We start from the raw sequence: 14,988 nt of genomic DNA, 5'->3' as shown, positions 1-14,988 counted from the left end.
CAAGGACATGTTTGGCCATCTTTGTGTTCCTGGGATCGACATGGCATGTGACATAATGATGGCTGAACAAGTGCTTGCTGAATAAATACTGCTGGTCAGTGGGTCACCCGTTAAACCTTGTCAAAGGCAAGAAAGGAACCAGTCCAAAATGATGAATAGAGAAGTTGTGTTTGCCAGCACTGGGATGGAAATTTGTTGTCTCCAGTGCTGGCAAATAGCTGGAGCATTGCTAGAACTCACTCCTTTATGCTCAGCAGTCACAGCATGCTAAGTGCGTTACCTCATTATATTTCTCATAGCCTGTCTCAGTTAAGGTCTTCAAGGATAAACAGAGAAACAAATAAGTAAATATAATTATGTAGAAAAACCAAATTACAATCCTAATTTGTTAAAAAAAAATCTGTGGAATAAAAACAAAGGCACTCAATCTAGTCACACTCTTGATTTTACCCATATTAAAGCTATTGTTTTAATCTTGACTTTAAACATATTAAAGTCTAGAAGAGTCTCTTTTTCACCGTTCATACCTCAATATAAAAAAGAAAGGAGGAAAGGGCTTCCTTAATTGTTTTTAAAGTTTCACTTTGTGATTTTTATTTTTGATATACTGAAAGATACATTCTTGCTGATTTTGTGCTGCATTTGAATTACCAATCAGCACACACACAAAAAAACCATTTACTGATTTCCGCATCCTTTTGCTTTTGATCACAACCATAACTCTAAACAGGAGCCGCTTGAGCAGGTCAGTGAAATGAGTAAAACAAAAACAAACTAGCTAAAAAACCTTAAGATATCAATGTAACATAACAGCTCCCTGGAAAAAAAAGGAAGGCTGAATCCATGGATTTCTGATCCATACTATGGTTAAGAGAAGGAACAATTTAAAATAAATGGTATTAAAATACCACTACTAATAAAAATTAGTAGGATTCAGAATGACTGAGGAGAGAGCTACTCCACAGGATAAGAAGGGTGTTCATATGGATAGGATTTTTAAAAATTTAGTTCTCTAGCTAAAGCATTTTTCTTCTAACAGGGAAACACTTGTGTAAAAGATAATAAACTAAGAAAGACACGAGATAAATTCTTCGTATTGGCTTGTAAGATTTTGCCTAGGCCATTATTGAATTTTTTAACAAAGAAACACTTACATAAAACCCCTCAGCTTATAAAATTCACCTGCCGGCACTTGGCAAACTATTTTTTTGAGACAGCCAAGCCGGGTAAGACTACCACCCTGGAGCATACCTGCAGGAAGCTGTCCTGGCAGCAAAGGAACTCGTTCTTCTTCATGATCGACTCAGTGGTCAGGATCAGTTCGTTTTTACTGAGAGCAGGTTCGCTCTGACACGGGAAGACTGCCTCAAGTATTAAAAACAGGGAACAGTGTGATGTGTGGGGGTGGTGAAGAAGAAAGCAGTATTAAATGAGAGAATTTATAAGAGACAAAACGACCTTAGTCAGAGTTAGCTTTTAGCAACCTGTGATGTTTTTTCCCTTCAAAATAAATTTTAGACTTTACCTTTAACGTGAAGGCGAAAACAGGGAAAACTAATACTCCATCTTATTATACCAAGGCTTCTGGGTTGTTCAGTGAGTTTTGTTCCATTACTCCCCAACCTTTACCCAACCCCAGATTGTTGTTTTAAAAAACCCTAAACATTTCAAGAGTGAAAAATCTTCTCCATTCCCTAGCTCATGGAATTTTCCCCAGTTTTAATGGCTGCATGTCATCCTAATGTACAGGCAGACCATTATGTATCTGAGCTATCCTCCGTTGATGGCTTGCCTATACTATAAACAATGCTGGAAACACACTCGGCACATTTAGATCTTTTCTGTAGGGCAGATCTTTTCTGTAGAACCACTGGGTCAAAAGGTACCCACATTTAAATTCAGATCAGTATTGTCAAACTAGCTTCCCAAAATGGTTGTTCTAAATTATACCCCCAGTTGAAGTATGTGAAATGTGTCTGCTTCTCAATACTCATGACTTATAACACTGGCATCTATTACACTTTACTGGACAAAGAGAAACCAAAGCCCTCTTCTCCTGGCATTTGGTTACTACCAATAACTAGACTTTGAAATTGAGAAAATATTTTTCCTTTAGTATTTGGGAAAATTATGCAGAGTAACACAAAAAAGAAAAATATTGACCCAGTGGTTGGGTAGATATGACTGAGCATTAACTGTGTGTGATATTCCAAAGGGTACCTCCGTTCTAAAGAAATGCCCTCGAAAACACTCTAACCCCAGATATAATGCTAAGTCTTACTTTGATGTTGTCCAGAACTCTTTTAAACTCCAAGGGTTCGTCTTTTCCCTCCATAGCTGCAGGATCTAAGCCATCTCCTCCATAAATGAACTGGATAATATCACCCGTAGAGCTTCGAACTGTTAAATCATATTGTGAGCAAAGATCTTCAAGGGACTTTACGAGCCTTCTCTAGAGGGAAAAAAGAGAAAAAACAAAGCTCAGATGCTTTGAGGAGACTAGTCACATGTACAGAGGATGAGATTTGCAACTCTAAGTTTCAAGGTTACTAACACTTTAATCACATAAAAACATTAGAAATCCCTTAAAAAGATTCCCCTGACCCCAAGAGCGCCTCACTAGCCTGTCTAGGGGGATTTAGAATATGTTCCAACCTCCAGCCCTTAAGTGTATTTTAGAATACATGCAATTTAAACTCCATCACCCTCAAAGGACTATGCAAACACTGTTTTTCTAGTCTGCTTGGCCTTCCCTCTTGTTCCCTAAGGTATAAATTAATGCAATAGCTTTGTATTTCTAAACACAACTTAATCTAGGACCCCTGTGGACTTCAAAATGAATTACAGAGGATCAGGTGCAGACCCTCTTTTGGGACACAGAGGAAAGAAGAGAGAACAGGGAGAGCATTGTGTTTGAATCAGCAGGCAGCAGCCATTTCTCAAACCTGCTTAGGGAAAACCTTCCACCAGCAGAACACACTCTAGCCAGCAATGTGATGGTGGCTCAGTGAATTAAAGAGAAAGAAATTTTCCTCTAGGCAACTTCAAAACAAAAATCCCTCATGCCAGAACCAATTTGTTCTAGGGTAACACATTGCTCTGGGAAAGTCATACTCTCTACTCCAAAAAGGTAAAGACAAAAAGCAGAGTCAAAAGACATCCTGGCAAAAGTGGTAAAAGCATTTCAGTCTGTTGGGTTTCTGACAACAGCAGCACACTCCAAAACTGAAGGGCAATTTCCCATCAAAAGATGATTAAAAAGGAAGTATCAGTAATAACATACGAGGCACAAAAGAGGTTATGAAAATAGGTGTCTACTGACCAAAGTCCATTTTCACCCTCGTCAACCTTGTTTATTCTGGCTCACTCATTCATATCTCTGGATTTTCAATGCTGGTTTCCCAGAATGCAAAAGACTATGCTTCTCAAACTGGGAACACAGTGGGGAGAAAAGGGACACAAAGCCATGCAAGTTTATGGTCCAGCAACTTAGAGTGTTAACTTCATCTGGTGTTGGAAGTAGACAAAAACAATGATATTAAAAAAACAACAACATAGATTATAGACCACACAGGGTAGAAGTAAAAATTAGACCGCAGAAAAAAAAAGTCCTATGCTTGTGGTCTTATGGGAGAAAAAAGTAGGAATGTATTTCTACTCCTCTCCCATTAGAAGTATCTTTGACAGGCATAGGAAAACCTCTAGTTTAGCCCTGTCCACTTGAACCTATTATCTTAGAACTGTACAAACAGTGGAGAAAGAGTCATCCTTTCATGCCTTCCTGTGGGCACTGGAATAGGTTCATAGAATCAATTGGAATGACACTAATGAGTTACATAAATAGTTTAAAGTGAGAAGCAGAGTCCTCTCAATAATCAGGAGGTCTATACTGTCACTCCCATTTTCATGTACTGGAAACAGAGGCTCAGTGAGGTTCCACAGCAAGTCCCAGGATGCACCTCCAGTCCATGTTCTCCTCTAGTGGAGCCTCGGTATGTGTGGTTTTGGCCCAGTCTTGAAAACTTGAGGTACACAGCATGATTTGGAACATTAACATTACCTTTTTTGTTATTTATTTCCAGAGCACCTATGTTTCTTGATTTTTCTATTTAAATACCAAGACCAGATACATTATAGTTCATGTACAAAATGTGTAAACACTCAACAGTCAAAACCCACAGAGCCCCGTCTCACTCTGTTGCTAACGGCCTGCATTGCTTCAAGTTACCTGCATGTATCCTGTTTCAGCTGTCTTTACGGCTGTGTCGACCAGACCTTCCCGGCCAGCCATTGTGTGAAAGAAAAACTCGGTTGGTGTCAAACCAGAATAAAAGCTATTAGCCACAAAGCCTTTGGCAGCTGGGAGCTAAAGGGGTAGGGGGAAAAAAAAGAGAAAAATCAAACAAACAAAAAAAAGAGCCAAGGTCCACAATTCCAAAACCCATTCAAATCAGAAAATGACCCATTTTTAGGCTATAAGTATACCTGGCCAATACACGTGCATGAAGTGGCAGGCTTTATCACCCTTTCCTAAAGGAGAAACAATTTGGCACAACCCATCCTCACCAAAGTCAAGGAAGGTGAGGTCCCAGCCAGGGGTGGTACTGGTGCCAGTGGTGGGCAAGTAGCTCAGGAGAGGGAAACCAAAGCCTGGGCTGCTACCCATCGAGCAGGCAAGCAATCAAGGACCTCAGAGAGCTCCCACTGACCGCACTATCGTGCCTGTTCCCTGGGAAATGACTCCCTTAAAGACATTCTCCCCATGGGCTGGGCCTGCCCACCTCCAAAACATAACCAGGTGTTGCTAATGTTTATGAGAGCTCATTTTGGGGCACTGAAAATGTTCTAAAAGTAGATTATGGCAATGATCACACAACTCTGTGATCTATACTAGGTCACTGGAACTGTACACTTTAAATGATTATGATAAATAAAATGGATTTCAATAACATTGTAAAAAAATACATACATATATAAAACATCATGTGAAATGGCCAAATGGCCTTTGATCTGGATAGGTCTATGTTCCTTAGAGGACAATCTAGATGCATAGGCCAACCTTTTGCTTCTTCTATTTTGTTTAAGGGGCAGCTGGTTCATGGATTGAGAAATCTGGATGCCTCCGGCCTGTCCTCTAAATTGGTCAGGCTGCCTTTGAACTTTGAGCCTGACAAGTACAGGCAGGTACCAATCCAATGACCACTTATCTGCCTGTCCTTTAGCAAATTCTGATGTCATGCAGAGGACCTGAATTGATCCTGGGGCTACCTGATGCAGAGGCTGTCCATATACTCTCAGTACTGCAGTCCTATCTCCCCAGGAGGGTCTGGACAAAAATCCTGCAGTTCCACAGGTCATGAGCAGCTGAGGCTCAGTGCTTTAATGAGACTCCAAACGTGGAATTTACTGGATGACCAAATCTACTCTAAGTTCCTTGACTACAGATTTAATAGTTGCCTGACTCTGAGTCCCAGAACAACCCAAGCACAGGTTTGTCTCCCACCCTTTCTGCTTACACTAGCGCCCAAATCACAAGTATAATGGAACTCAGAAGGCATTTAAAAGTTGAGTTTGAGAATTCTAGAGAGAAGAACCTGAAATTTTCTGGTCATTTCAGTGTGGTTCATACTATCACTATTTTAAAACCCTTATACTTTTTTGAAAATGCCCCCAAACAAGCATACAGATTGAACATATATATAAGGTAACTATAGGTCTTAATTATTGAAGGTAATTTGAGGGAAATCTGTAATCCTCCTTGGAGAGAAAGTATGTAAGAGGGCACTGGTCCAAGTTTTATAGGTCTGAGTTTAACAAGCCTCCTTCTACACGACTGAGTTTGGGTTGAAGAGAGAATAGCAACTCTGAGCAGTGCTTGCCCTTATAATCCGCCTCCAGGAGACCCTTGGTTGGCCACCACAGAGCTTCAGTTACTTTCTTTTGCACTGTTGCTAGACATCCTTCAAAGTTCTGCCTCATCCACTACTGCTTACCTTTGAGTGTTTTTCAAAGTGAGGCAAGGACCTGTTTTCAAAGCCATCTGGCACTCGGGAGCCACTGATGGCTTGCTGTCCCACACAGGCAATCATCTGTGATATGTTAATGAAGGAACCTGGGGAAGCAGGTCAGGAATATTAACAGTCATTTACTGAAATGACATTAGCTGAAGTGCAAGCAAACCTGCAGGATAAAACAGGAACACAACATAGCACAGCCCCTTATCCTTAATAAGTTCATAGTGTGGGGATAGTAAAAGATGGAACTGCAACAATACAAGGCAGAGCTGTTGGTAACAGAAAAAAGGTGGAGTGAGGGCTAGAGGTGCCCAGGAGCAAATGAGCACTTCAGGGTCAGAGGAAAGACTTCCAGGTGAGTCTTCAAGAAGACAGCAGCAACCAGACTGGAATTTTGGAAGATATTATGATTTAGACATAAGGGGCAGGGGGAGGAATTCCACACAGGAATGGTAATGGTAATGGTAATGGTGTGGGGTATACCAGGAGCAGGAAATAGGAGAATACGTGGGGGTGGGGTGGGGTGGGTAAGGCGGCAAAGTTAAAGAAATCAGTAAATATATTATTTTAAAGATCCTTAGGTATTTTTTGAAGTTGTTTTAAAGCGTGAGCTCAAAGCACCCTCAAACTCAGAAATGCACACACATTACCAACAAATTTTTCCAGAGTTAAACTCCCCCAAATGCAAATAATTCTCTTTCTATATGCAGTTGACTCTTGAACAATGTGGGGTGAGGGACACCAGCGGCTCACAGATTCAAAAAATCCATGTCTAACTTAAGTCAGCCTTCTGTATATGTGGATTACCAACCACAGATCGAAAATATGGTTGATTTAAAAAAAAAAAAAATCTGCATTTAAGCGGACCCATGTGATTCAAACCCGTGTTGTTCTAGGGTCTACTTTATACGATTTTAAAAGATATGCCCTTATAAATTAAAGGTCTTCTTGAATTTATGACTCTTACATTTTCTGGAACAGAACCAGTAGCCACACAGAGAATACAATGACAGCAGTGGCCAGAGAGGACACACTCACCTTTGGAGCCACACAGAGCCATGGTGAGGGGGCTATTGCTCTTGTCCAGCTCCCGGAGGCAGGCACTGCCAGCGTGATCACGGATCACAGACAGCTCCTTCAGGATCAAAGCCTGGTGGGAGAAAGCAAAGTGTGTGATGGAATCATCTTCACTGGCTCTGCTGATCACAAATGTCCAATCTGACATTTAAAAAAATTTGAAAAAAATTATGCAAAGATGTCAGATTTCCAAAAAAGAGGTTTCTGAGCCTTAGAAAACCAGGATAGGATGCCCTATGTATATAGACTGACATCTTCCACAAGGTTCCAAAGTCAGTGTGTAAGGTAAAAATGATTAGTAAAATAACCCTGAAAAATCCTTTAGACGGCAATGAAGTAGAATGCACATGCCTTATTGTATAGGAACCTATACAACAATATATCTGCATCTATACTACTGTGTATATACACTCACACCTAAATAAAGTATAAAGTGCAAAATAATACTTGTACTATTTATAAAAATTTGTCTGTTTTTTTCTTGCCAAGCGCACATTTGAATTCCCACAAATTAAGCGTGTGATGAGGTGATTCTACAGGAATATTCCAGTCCATGAGCTTATCCAGATTGTTATTCCTCAACCTGCAACTTAGGATGCTGAATCACTTACAAGGCATGGTTCCATTAAAAACGAGTGCTGCTGAGGTCTCAAGGTCTCTTTCCCCATCTCTCTTTAAGATTTAAGTGAGATTAAGAGTGAGCTAATGGTGACAACCTCACACAAATCTGCTTTAAAAAATTCAATTCATCAGAAAATTTCTTACTGCTTAAAGAGCCTTTCTTCCATACTTAGGTAAGTGAAAGCTCTGAGCTACTGAGGAGGCAGAAGAGAGCCAGGCAAAACCCTGGTGCAGTCAGTCTGCTGACCTGGGCTGCTTTAGAGAAAATGTAGGGCTCTCAGAGGCTGATGATGATTCTAATTCTGACATGTGCTGGTCCAGTTCTCAGCTAACCTAGTTTCAAACATGAGGAGGCAGGCTGGTATATGACTCTCACACATGAATTTTCCCTCTTCTGTATCCAAAAAGCTGTGGTGCCAGTCTCTAGTCAAAGGATGCTGGAAATAGAAAGGGCAGAAGCACTCAAGTACCATTTACAGAAGGGACCCAAGGTGATGTTGGAACAAGAGCAGCCCCATGTGGTCAAATGAACAGATAGGGCTGTTCACATTCACCTAGAATGGGAAAGCTGGAAGATATAAAGGACCTGATTGAAGGCCCTCCTCCCCTCATTAAACAAATGAGAACATACACAAGCAGCACAGGGCCAACAAGAGGCTAAAACCACTGCCTTTTCTTCCCACGCCCCTCTGTTATTTTCCCTTCATGGTTTACAGCACAACCCTATGAGCATGAAGTGGCTGAAATGACCCAAAGAGCCAGACTCACCTCCAGAGTCTCCTCAGCAGTGCAACCAGGCTGCTGCTGCAGTTTGCCTGTGTTTAGGGCTTCAATGTACTCATCACATTTTTTGTAGCCAGCATTCAGCAACTCATACTTGGCCTTTAGCAATCCTTGGCCAGGTGTGACATCACCAATCCCAATTGAGAATCCACGGTTAGCTGTAGAATAGTTGGCAGGTAGAATAGGAAGACAGCCATGGATGTTAGTCAACCCACTACGTGGAAACAAGTTTACACCTTCAGAGAATTTGTTATAATTCAATTAAATAAAAAATTACTATATTAGTCCCTAGGGAGTTATACAAACACTACTAAGACTCTCTAATTCTTCTCATATCTTATGATCTAGGGGTAGCATGGTGATATCCCAACTAACAATAATATCAAGCAGACTGTCATTAAACACAAGAGCAGCCTGAGAACGCCAGCTATAGAAAGGAAGCCATCTGACTTCTGTCTGTTTCTAAGACAGCATCACAGGAACCTTTATGCTCACACCCGAAAACCCCTGTTTTTCTTTTCATAAATCATTCCAAAACACAGAGAATAAGAAACGAACATAAATTCCACCTTGATAGAACTACACGTCATCAATAATCCTAACAGAGGTAGAAAGTGGGCACATAAGAAGTGAGTGGCTTAGTAGAGTGGGAAAGGAGATACCCTAAAAGTGGTTATGACAATGAGGACCGATGAGCCTGGAAGGGCTCAGAAACTAGATCACCAAGTTCTGCAGATGCTGGGAATGATGTATATGCTGAAAACAGGGAACCATAGTGTAAAGTCTGTATGAGAAATGTACCATAGGTGCTTAACTCTGTGGGAGATGAGAGTTTACCACCCAAGAAATAGAAGTAGAGAAGCTTTGGATTGGGGGATACTAGGTGCAGAAAGATGGGGATGACTGAAAATCAGGCACTGAGGGACTTTTCAAATTCTATGTCTAAAATCCCTAAGCTCCCTTCTCTGTCCAGCTCCCAGAATCCTGGCAGCCAGGTCTCTATCCTTGGAAAGGAGACTGAGATTGGAAGATACCTCTGGAGAAACAAAGCCTCCCTAGAGAAAAATGTTACTGATAGGGATATTGGGTAATTACTCAATCAGAAAGCTAGCTTCCAGCTCAATCAAGGAACTGAGAGGTCCATCAGCCAATGAGCTCCATTTCTAATTAGCGTTTTAGTGCCTCACTCATAAAATATGAATGATAGCCAATGACGACCAAATATTTAAGGAAAGTCTTTACCATGAAAGATTGAGGCATAGGAAAAAAAAAAAAAAAACTAGAAGGTAAGAAAAAATTCAGGGTGTCAATAACATAAAACTGAGTTATATTCTCTCAGAGTGATAAGGAAGATGTATCAGGATAAAAAAACAGGAAGCCTTAAAAAAGAATTATCCAAGAATAGGCATAGTAATTGGAAATTAAATATGTGATAGTAAAAAATATTTTAAAATCAATAGAGAAGTGTTTAAAGAAAGTGAATCCAAAAACAAAGAAATGGACAACAAGGACAAGAAGATAAAATCAGAGAATCTTAGTAGGTAATTAACAGAAATTCTAAAAAGAAAGAACAAAATTATCAGAAAGAAAATTATCAGAAAAATAATATAAGAAAATTTCTAGAAATTAAGAACACATAGTTGCATATTACAATCGTTTACAGAGCGCTTAGCACAATGAATGATAAAAGACCCATACCAAGGATGTACCATTGTGGACTTTCAGAACACCAAAAACAAAGAAAAGATTCTCAAAGCTTTCAGAATAAAAACAATTCAAATACAAAAACTTGGGAATAAGAACAGAAATACATGTTAACAAAAACCCTGAAAGCTATTATAGAGTAGAGCAATACTTTCAAAATTCCGAGGGAAAATAATTTTCAATCTAGAATTCTATAGCCAGCCAAAGAATCAATCAAGTATAAGAGTAGACTAAAGATATTTCCAGGCATGCAGAAGACTCTCCACTCAGAGCTTGCTCAAAGCATGAGCAAACAAAGGAAATAAGACAGTTCAAGGAAGGCAGGAAAATATTAAATAACCTTGTAGGACTGAATCATCGAAGGTCCAGAGGGCGCCAGTGAGTGCACAGGTACCTTGGAAGCAGCCCACAAAGGGCCCTTTATATAACACAATCCTGCCTGGCAGACAACAGGGAGCTACTATAAATTTTGAGAAGAGAACTGAAAAGCAAATTCAAACCTTCAGTCAAACTAGTTAGTATTGAATTAATTTCATTAAGAAAAGCATATATGATTTAGCTTGAATAAGTAACCCTTTTTCTGTGTAAGTGTTCAGGGTGGATAAAACAAGAGTAGAAGAAACAGTAGAAAAAACTCCTTAAATCCCAACGACTACTACAATAAAATAAAGATGCTGAGATACTCACAGAGATAGACAGGAGCCAGCCTGGCAAGCCGTGACATGGCATCGGCAGCTTCATTCTGCCCCCAGTCTCGCAGCAAAATGTAAAAAATATTGTTCTTGGATCCTGATCCCAGCGTTCCTTTGTCCATGCTGCCACTCATCAACTCGCTATTCTGGATAGTAACGTCTGGAAGGATAACAATGATTATGCTGTTAAACAAATAATTATTTATTACACTGCTTCATTCCAAAACAAGGTTTAGTTGAAAAAAATCTGTTTCCATGTTGAAAGTTAAAGCAGACCAAATAGATATTTTCCTTAAAAAAATTTTTTTTTTGAGAAAAGAAATCTAGGGGACTTTAAAAAAGCACGAAAGGCTCAGTTAGTTACCTTTTAGTCCTAATTCTGAAATGTAGTAGTTGACCCTTATTCTCTTAATCTGTGAACTGTAGTTGACAATACTGAGCACCTGTCATCTTGACATTGTGGGGACATTTTGGGCATCAATAAAATTATGCACAGCAAAGCACTTTGTAAACAAAGTGTAGAGCACTCTGTTATTCAACTAAGGTACTAAAAACTAAGAGTGGCACCACCATGAATAGCCTATACAATAACAAAATGAAATTCAAATCCAGAAAAAAACAAAATACAGTCTAAAATAAGAAGCCAAAACATCTAAAAGATAAGAGTGTTTGTTTTCAAAGGAATGGTTATAAACCTGAGAAAAATCAGTGCTCTTCAAAATATTTACTCTTCATTACAAGACAGTAGGAACTTTGACCTTCAGAGAGACTCTGCAGTTCAGTTCTTCAGTGCCGAGTCCTGGAGATCCATTTCTTGTGACAAAGCCTTGCTAGCAAAGCCCATTCTAAAAGTGCTACTCAAAGTAGCCTCTTGGGGATCTGCTTCTTAGCGGTCTGGGATGAACTAAGGAGCCTGTACCAGAAAGTAAATGCTGGCTGAATGGCATTGGTCTATGGACCATATTTTGGGTTGAATTAGTCTAGATGACTAAGATGGCTTGCATTTAAATACTCTCACCGTTACACTTGATCTTCATGTTATCATAAAATCCAATGACCAGGTGAGGCAGGTGAAAAAAGTTCATCTTTTAAAACTTTTTAGTCATACTTTTGGTCAATGAACACATTTTTTGGATATGAAATAATAAATTATATACCTTAAATGATACCCTTATCAATGGCAGAATAAAGGAAATTGAATTAAATGACAGTAACCAGTCACTTAAGACAAAACACATTTAGAGAAGAATATTCTAATCACTGGATCACATTTCTACAGGATCTCTACCTTTTAGAGAACTGGAGAATCATATCTGAGAGGAGAAACATTAGCTACATTTCCCTGAAGAACAAACTTCCTGCTTTAGGCTAAGGTCTTAGAGAAACTGAATTTGCTCCTTAGGTGAAGGTAAGTTATTGGTCATTTGTTTTTCTGTCCCCTCTCCCCCATCCCATTGCTTTAACTCACAGGAATCATTGATACAGAGATCTTCTCCTTTGCCACAGTACTGCTTGCCCTTGGTTCGGAGGTTGGCCCTCACTGGATTGTCATCACTAGGTCTGAGGATGACACTGAAGATCTGCTTTCCTGTCCACAGGGTGACAGGCTGAAGGAGGAAAGAAAGTCAGAGCATCAGCTGGCCGAGCCTGGCCTCAAACACCCATCATGCAAATAAAGTAAGACTGTACAGCAATCATACTCAAACCCAGTAGCAGCACAGGTACATGCACGCAGATACACACACACCTCTTGTACAAACCTTTAATATTGTAGGGGGTGGGAGGCGAACTTTAATTTTCTCATCCTTGCCAACCAATATTGAAGCAATGATTTGGCAAGCCTTGGCTCGGTCAAAGAAAGTATCCTTAAGAGTGAGAAGATAGGCACCTAAGAATGTTAAGAAATGACACACACGCAAAAGGAATGAAACTGTGAGGAAATCATGTTTCGATTTTAAGATAAATTTGTACTATTACTAAAAAAGTGACTTAAAACATACAGCTGCTTATTGGCTCTGTCCTTTAACTAGAATCCAAGCTCCACAAGGGGACTTTTACTCACAGCTGTAGTCCTGGTGATTAGAAAAATGTCTAGTCTATGGTAGAAGCTTAATAGACTTGTTGATTCCATGATTCAATTCAATCAACCTATACTAAATATCTCAAGTAGGTTCACAGTTAAACTTAGTAAACAAACAATAGAATTAAACGCAGGCAATTAAATAGCTTTTCAAGTAATCACATGAAACCACTGTGAATGAGAATCACCGTGTTCCAATCTCCTTTCACGTTAATTTCACAAACTCACCTGTTAGAAAATCCTGAATAGCAGCAATCAGTGGTTCTCCATTCCTTGGGGTTACAAGATTTGCTTTAGTCTGAAGGAAAAATAAACACAATAAGTTAGCCATTCTAAAAAGCATGATGCAGTCCAAAGATCTGCACGATAAAGACTATGAATTGTTATGAATAAATAGAGAGTAGCAGAAAAGATGAGGCTGAGAAACAGAAGCCACGGGTCTTAATCCCAGCTTTGTCACTAACTTGCAGTTCTTCCATCTGTCAAGGGGAAAGAAAAAATTCAAGCAAGATTGACGTCAGAGGTTTCTACCAACACTAAAATAAAATACTGAGTGAAGTTCTTTTGGATTTCTATAAAGAACTCAACCATGCAAGACTTTATTGTTGTTAATAACTGTATTTCTCCAAAGAAAATTCATTTCTATGAATTAGTACTGTGTTATCTTTCAAGTGAATCAATTCCACACTTCTCCGTAGCAATAGCAGAACTGTTAAATTTCTCTTAAGACATTAGGTTCTAACAACAAACAATTCAACAAAAAGATTTAACTAAAATTTAACAAGTGCCACACTAGGAAAAAAAAACATGCTAGTTGTTCACTATATAGGTAAATTTAAAGGTGGTTCTGTGCATCAGACTGCATCTGTTCAAGTCTTGATGCAGAGATGCTACTGTGCACTTGTGGGTTTTCTGGGCTCTCTCGCCCAGAGCAGAGACTTGTTCCTGCCTTCTTCTGAACCACTTCCCAGAGCAGTGAGACTTCAACTGGGCAGGGAGACATATTTGTTCACTTGTGGTTTAGAGAATCTCTCTAGGGTGAGACAGAGAATGGTCTGGGAAAGCAGAGGGCATGAGCCTGAGATTTGCATATTTTGAAAAAGTTTCCTAGACAATTTGGGCCACATTCAAGCTACAGCCCAACCTGCTCCACTGAGACAGGATTGTTGAGTCAGTATAGCAAAAAAACTTCTCAAAAGAAATTGACAGGATTTGTCCAGATAGTGACTATGGATTCTTCTATCCCAACATCCTTGGAGCCTGTTTTTATTGTTGTCATTTTTAACCAATGAAATATGTTATTAAAACAAAATGCCTAACAAAATGGATCCTTAATAGCAAAGTCAACGGCAAAGTCTCACTGGTTGGCTGCAGGCTGATAGCTGTTATCACCGGCAACATTCTAAACATTAGTTTTAACTACACAAATAATATATAATCATTATATAAAAAAGCCTAAAAATACAGACATGTAAAAAGACCAAAAAACCAAAAAGCCCCAATATGTGGAACTGCCAAGCATAAAGAACTGCTGTGTTTAAGATTTGGGTATATAACTCTTCCGCTTTTTGCACCACTGTGCTATGACTGGCTTCAAGAGAGAATGGGACATATGATACAACAGTAGAGTTCCTTGAGGACAGGCATTTGTCTCCCTCACCATTGAACTCTAGCATCTAATGAGCACTTCTTAACCGTTTGTAAAAGAAAGTGGTGGTAAGAGCCATTATAAAAATGACTATGTGTATTGTGCCCTTTAGAAGACAAAGAAGCATGTAATACACTTTGGAAGGTTTCCACTCAGAATGCTCAATAAAATGCATTGGTGCTTAAAGAATCTTTAGCTACAGGAAAATCTACTTATGCAGAACATCTTTTCCCATGATACCCAACAGTTGTGGTGTTGCTACACTCTTGTCTTTTCATAACTTGTACTCATTTATAATTTTTTCTCAGGAACCCACATTATAGGTCAGAAAATATCCACTCCTCCCACCTACTATAGAAACTAATTCAC

General features: G+C 39.4%; 1 protein-coding gene across 1 annotated transcript in view; it reads right to left on the bottom strand.

The window, feature by feature from the left end:
* Nucleotides 1-14,988, bottom strand: part of POLR3A (RNA polymerase III subunit A) — a 45,536-nt gene that overhangs the window by 13,640 nt on the left and 16,908 nt on the right. The window contains exons 12-21 of the mRNA XM_025049317.1: nt 13,200-13,269; nt 12,652-12,779; nt 12,360-12,498; nt 10,887-11,051; nt 8,481-8,653; nt 7,053-7,164; nt 5,994-6,112; nt 4,229-4,366; nt 2,282-2,452; nt 1,252-1,365 (exon numbers count right to left, since the gene is read on the bottom strand). Coding sequence (XP_024905085.1) covers nt 1,252-1,365; nt 2,282-2,452; nt 4,229-4,366; nt 5,994-6,112; nt 7,053-7,164; nt 8,481-8,653; nt 10,887-11,051; nt 12,360-12,498; nt 12,652-12,779; nt 13,200-13,269 — 1,329 coding nt within the window. The remainder of the gene's footprint in view (nt 1-1,251; nt 1,366-2,281; nt 2,453-4,228; nt 4,367-5,993; nt 6,113-7,052; nt 7,165-8,480; nt 8,654-10,886; nt 11,052-12,359; nt 12,499-12,651; nt 12,780-13,199; nt 13,270-14,988) is intronic.

Source organism: Pteropus alecto, unplaced genomic scaffold (genome assembly GCF_000325575.1).
Source record: "Pteropus alecto unplaced genomic scaffold, ASM32557v1 scaffold155, whole genome shotgun sequence".
In the NCBI taxonomy this organism is placed as follows: domain Eukaryota; kingdom Metazoa; phylum Chordata; class Mammalia; order Chiroptera; family Pteropodidae; genus Pteropus; species Pteropus alecto.
The sequence above is the reverse complement of the archived record's forward strand: the minus strand, read 5'-3'. Positions and strand labels throughout refer to the sequence as shown.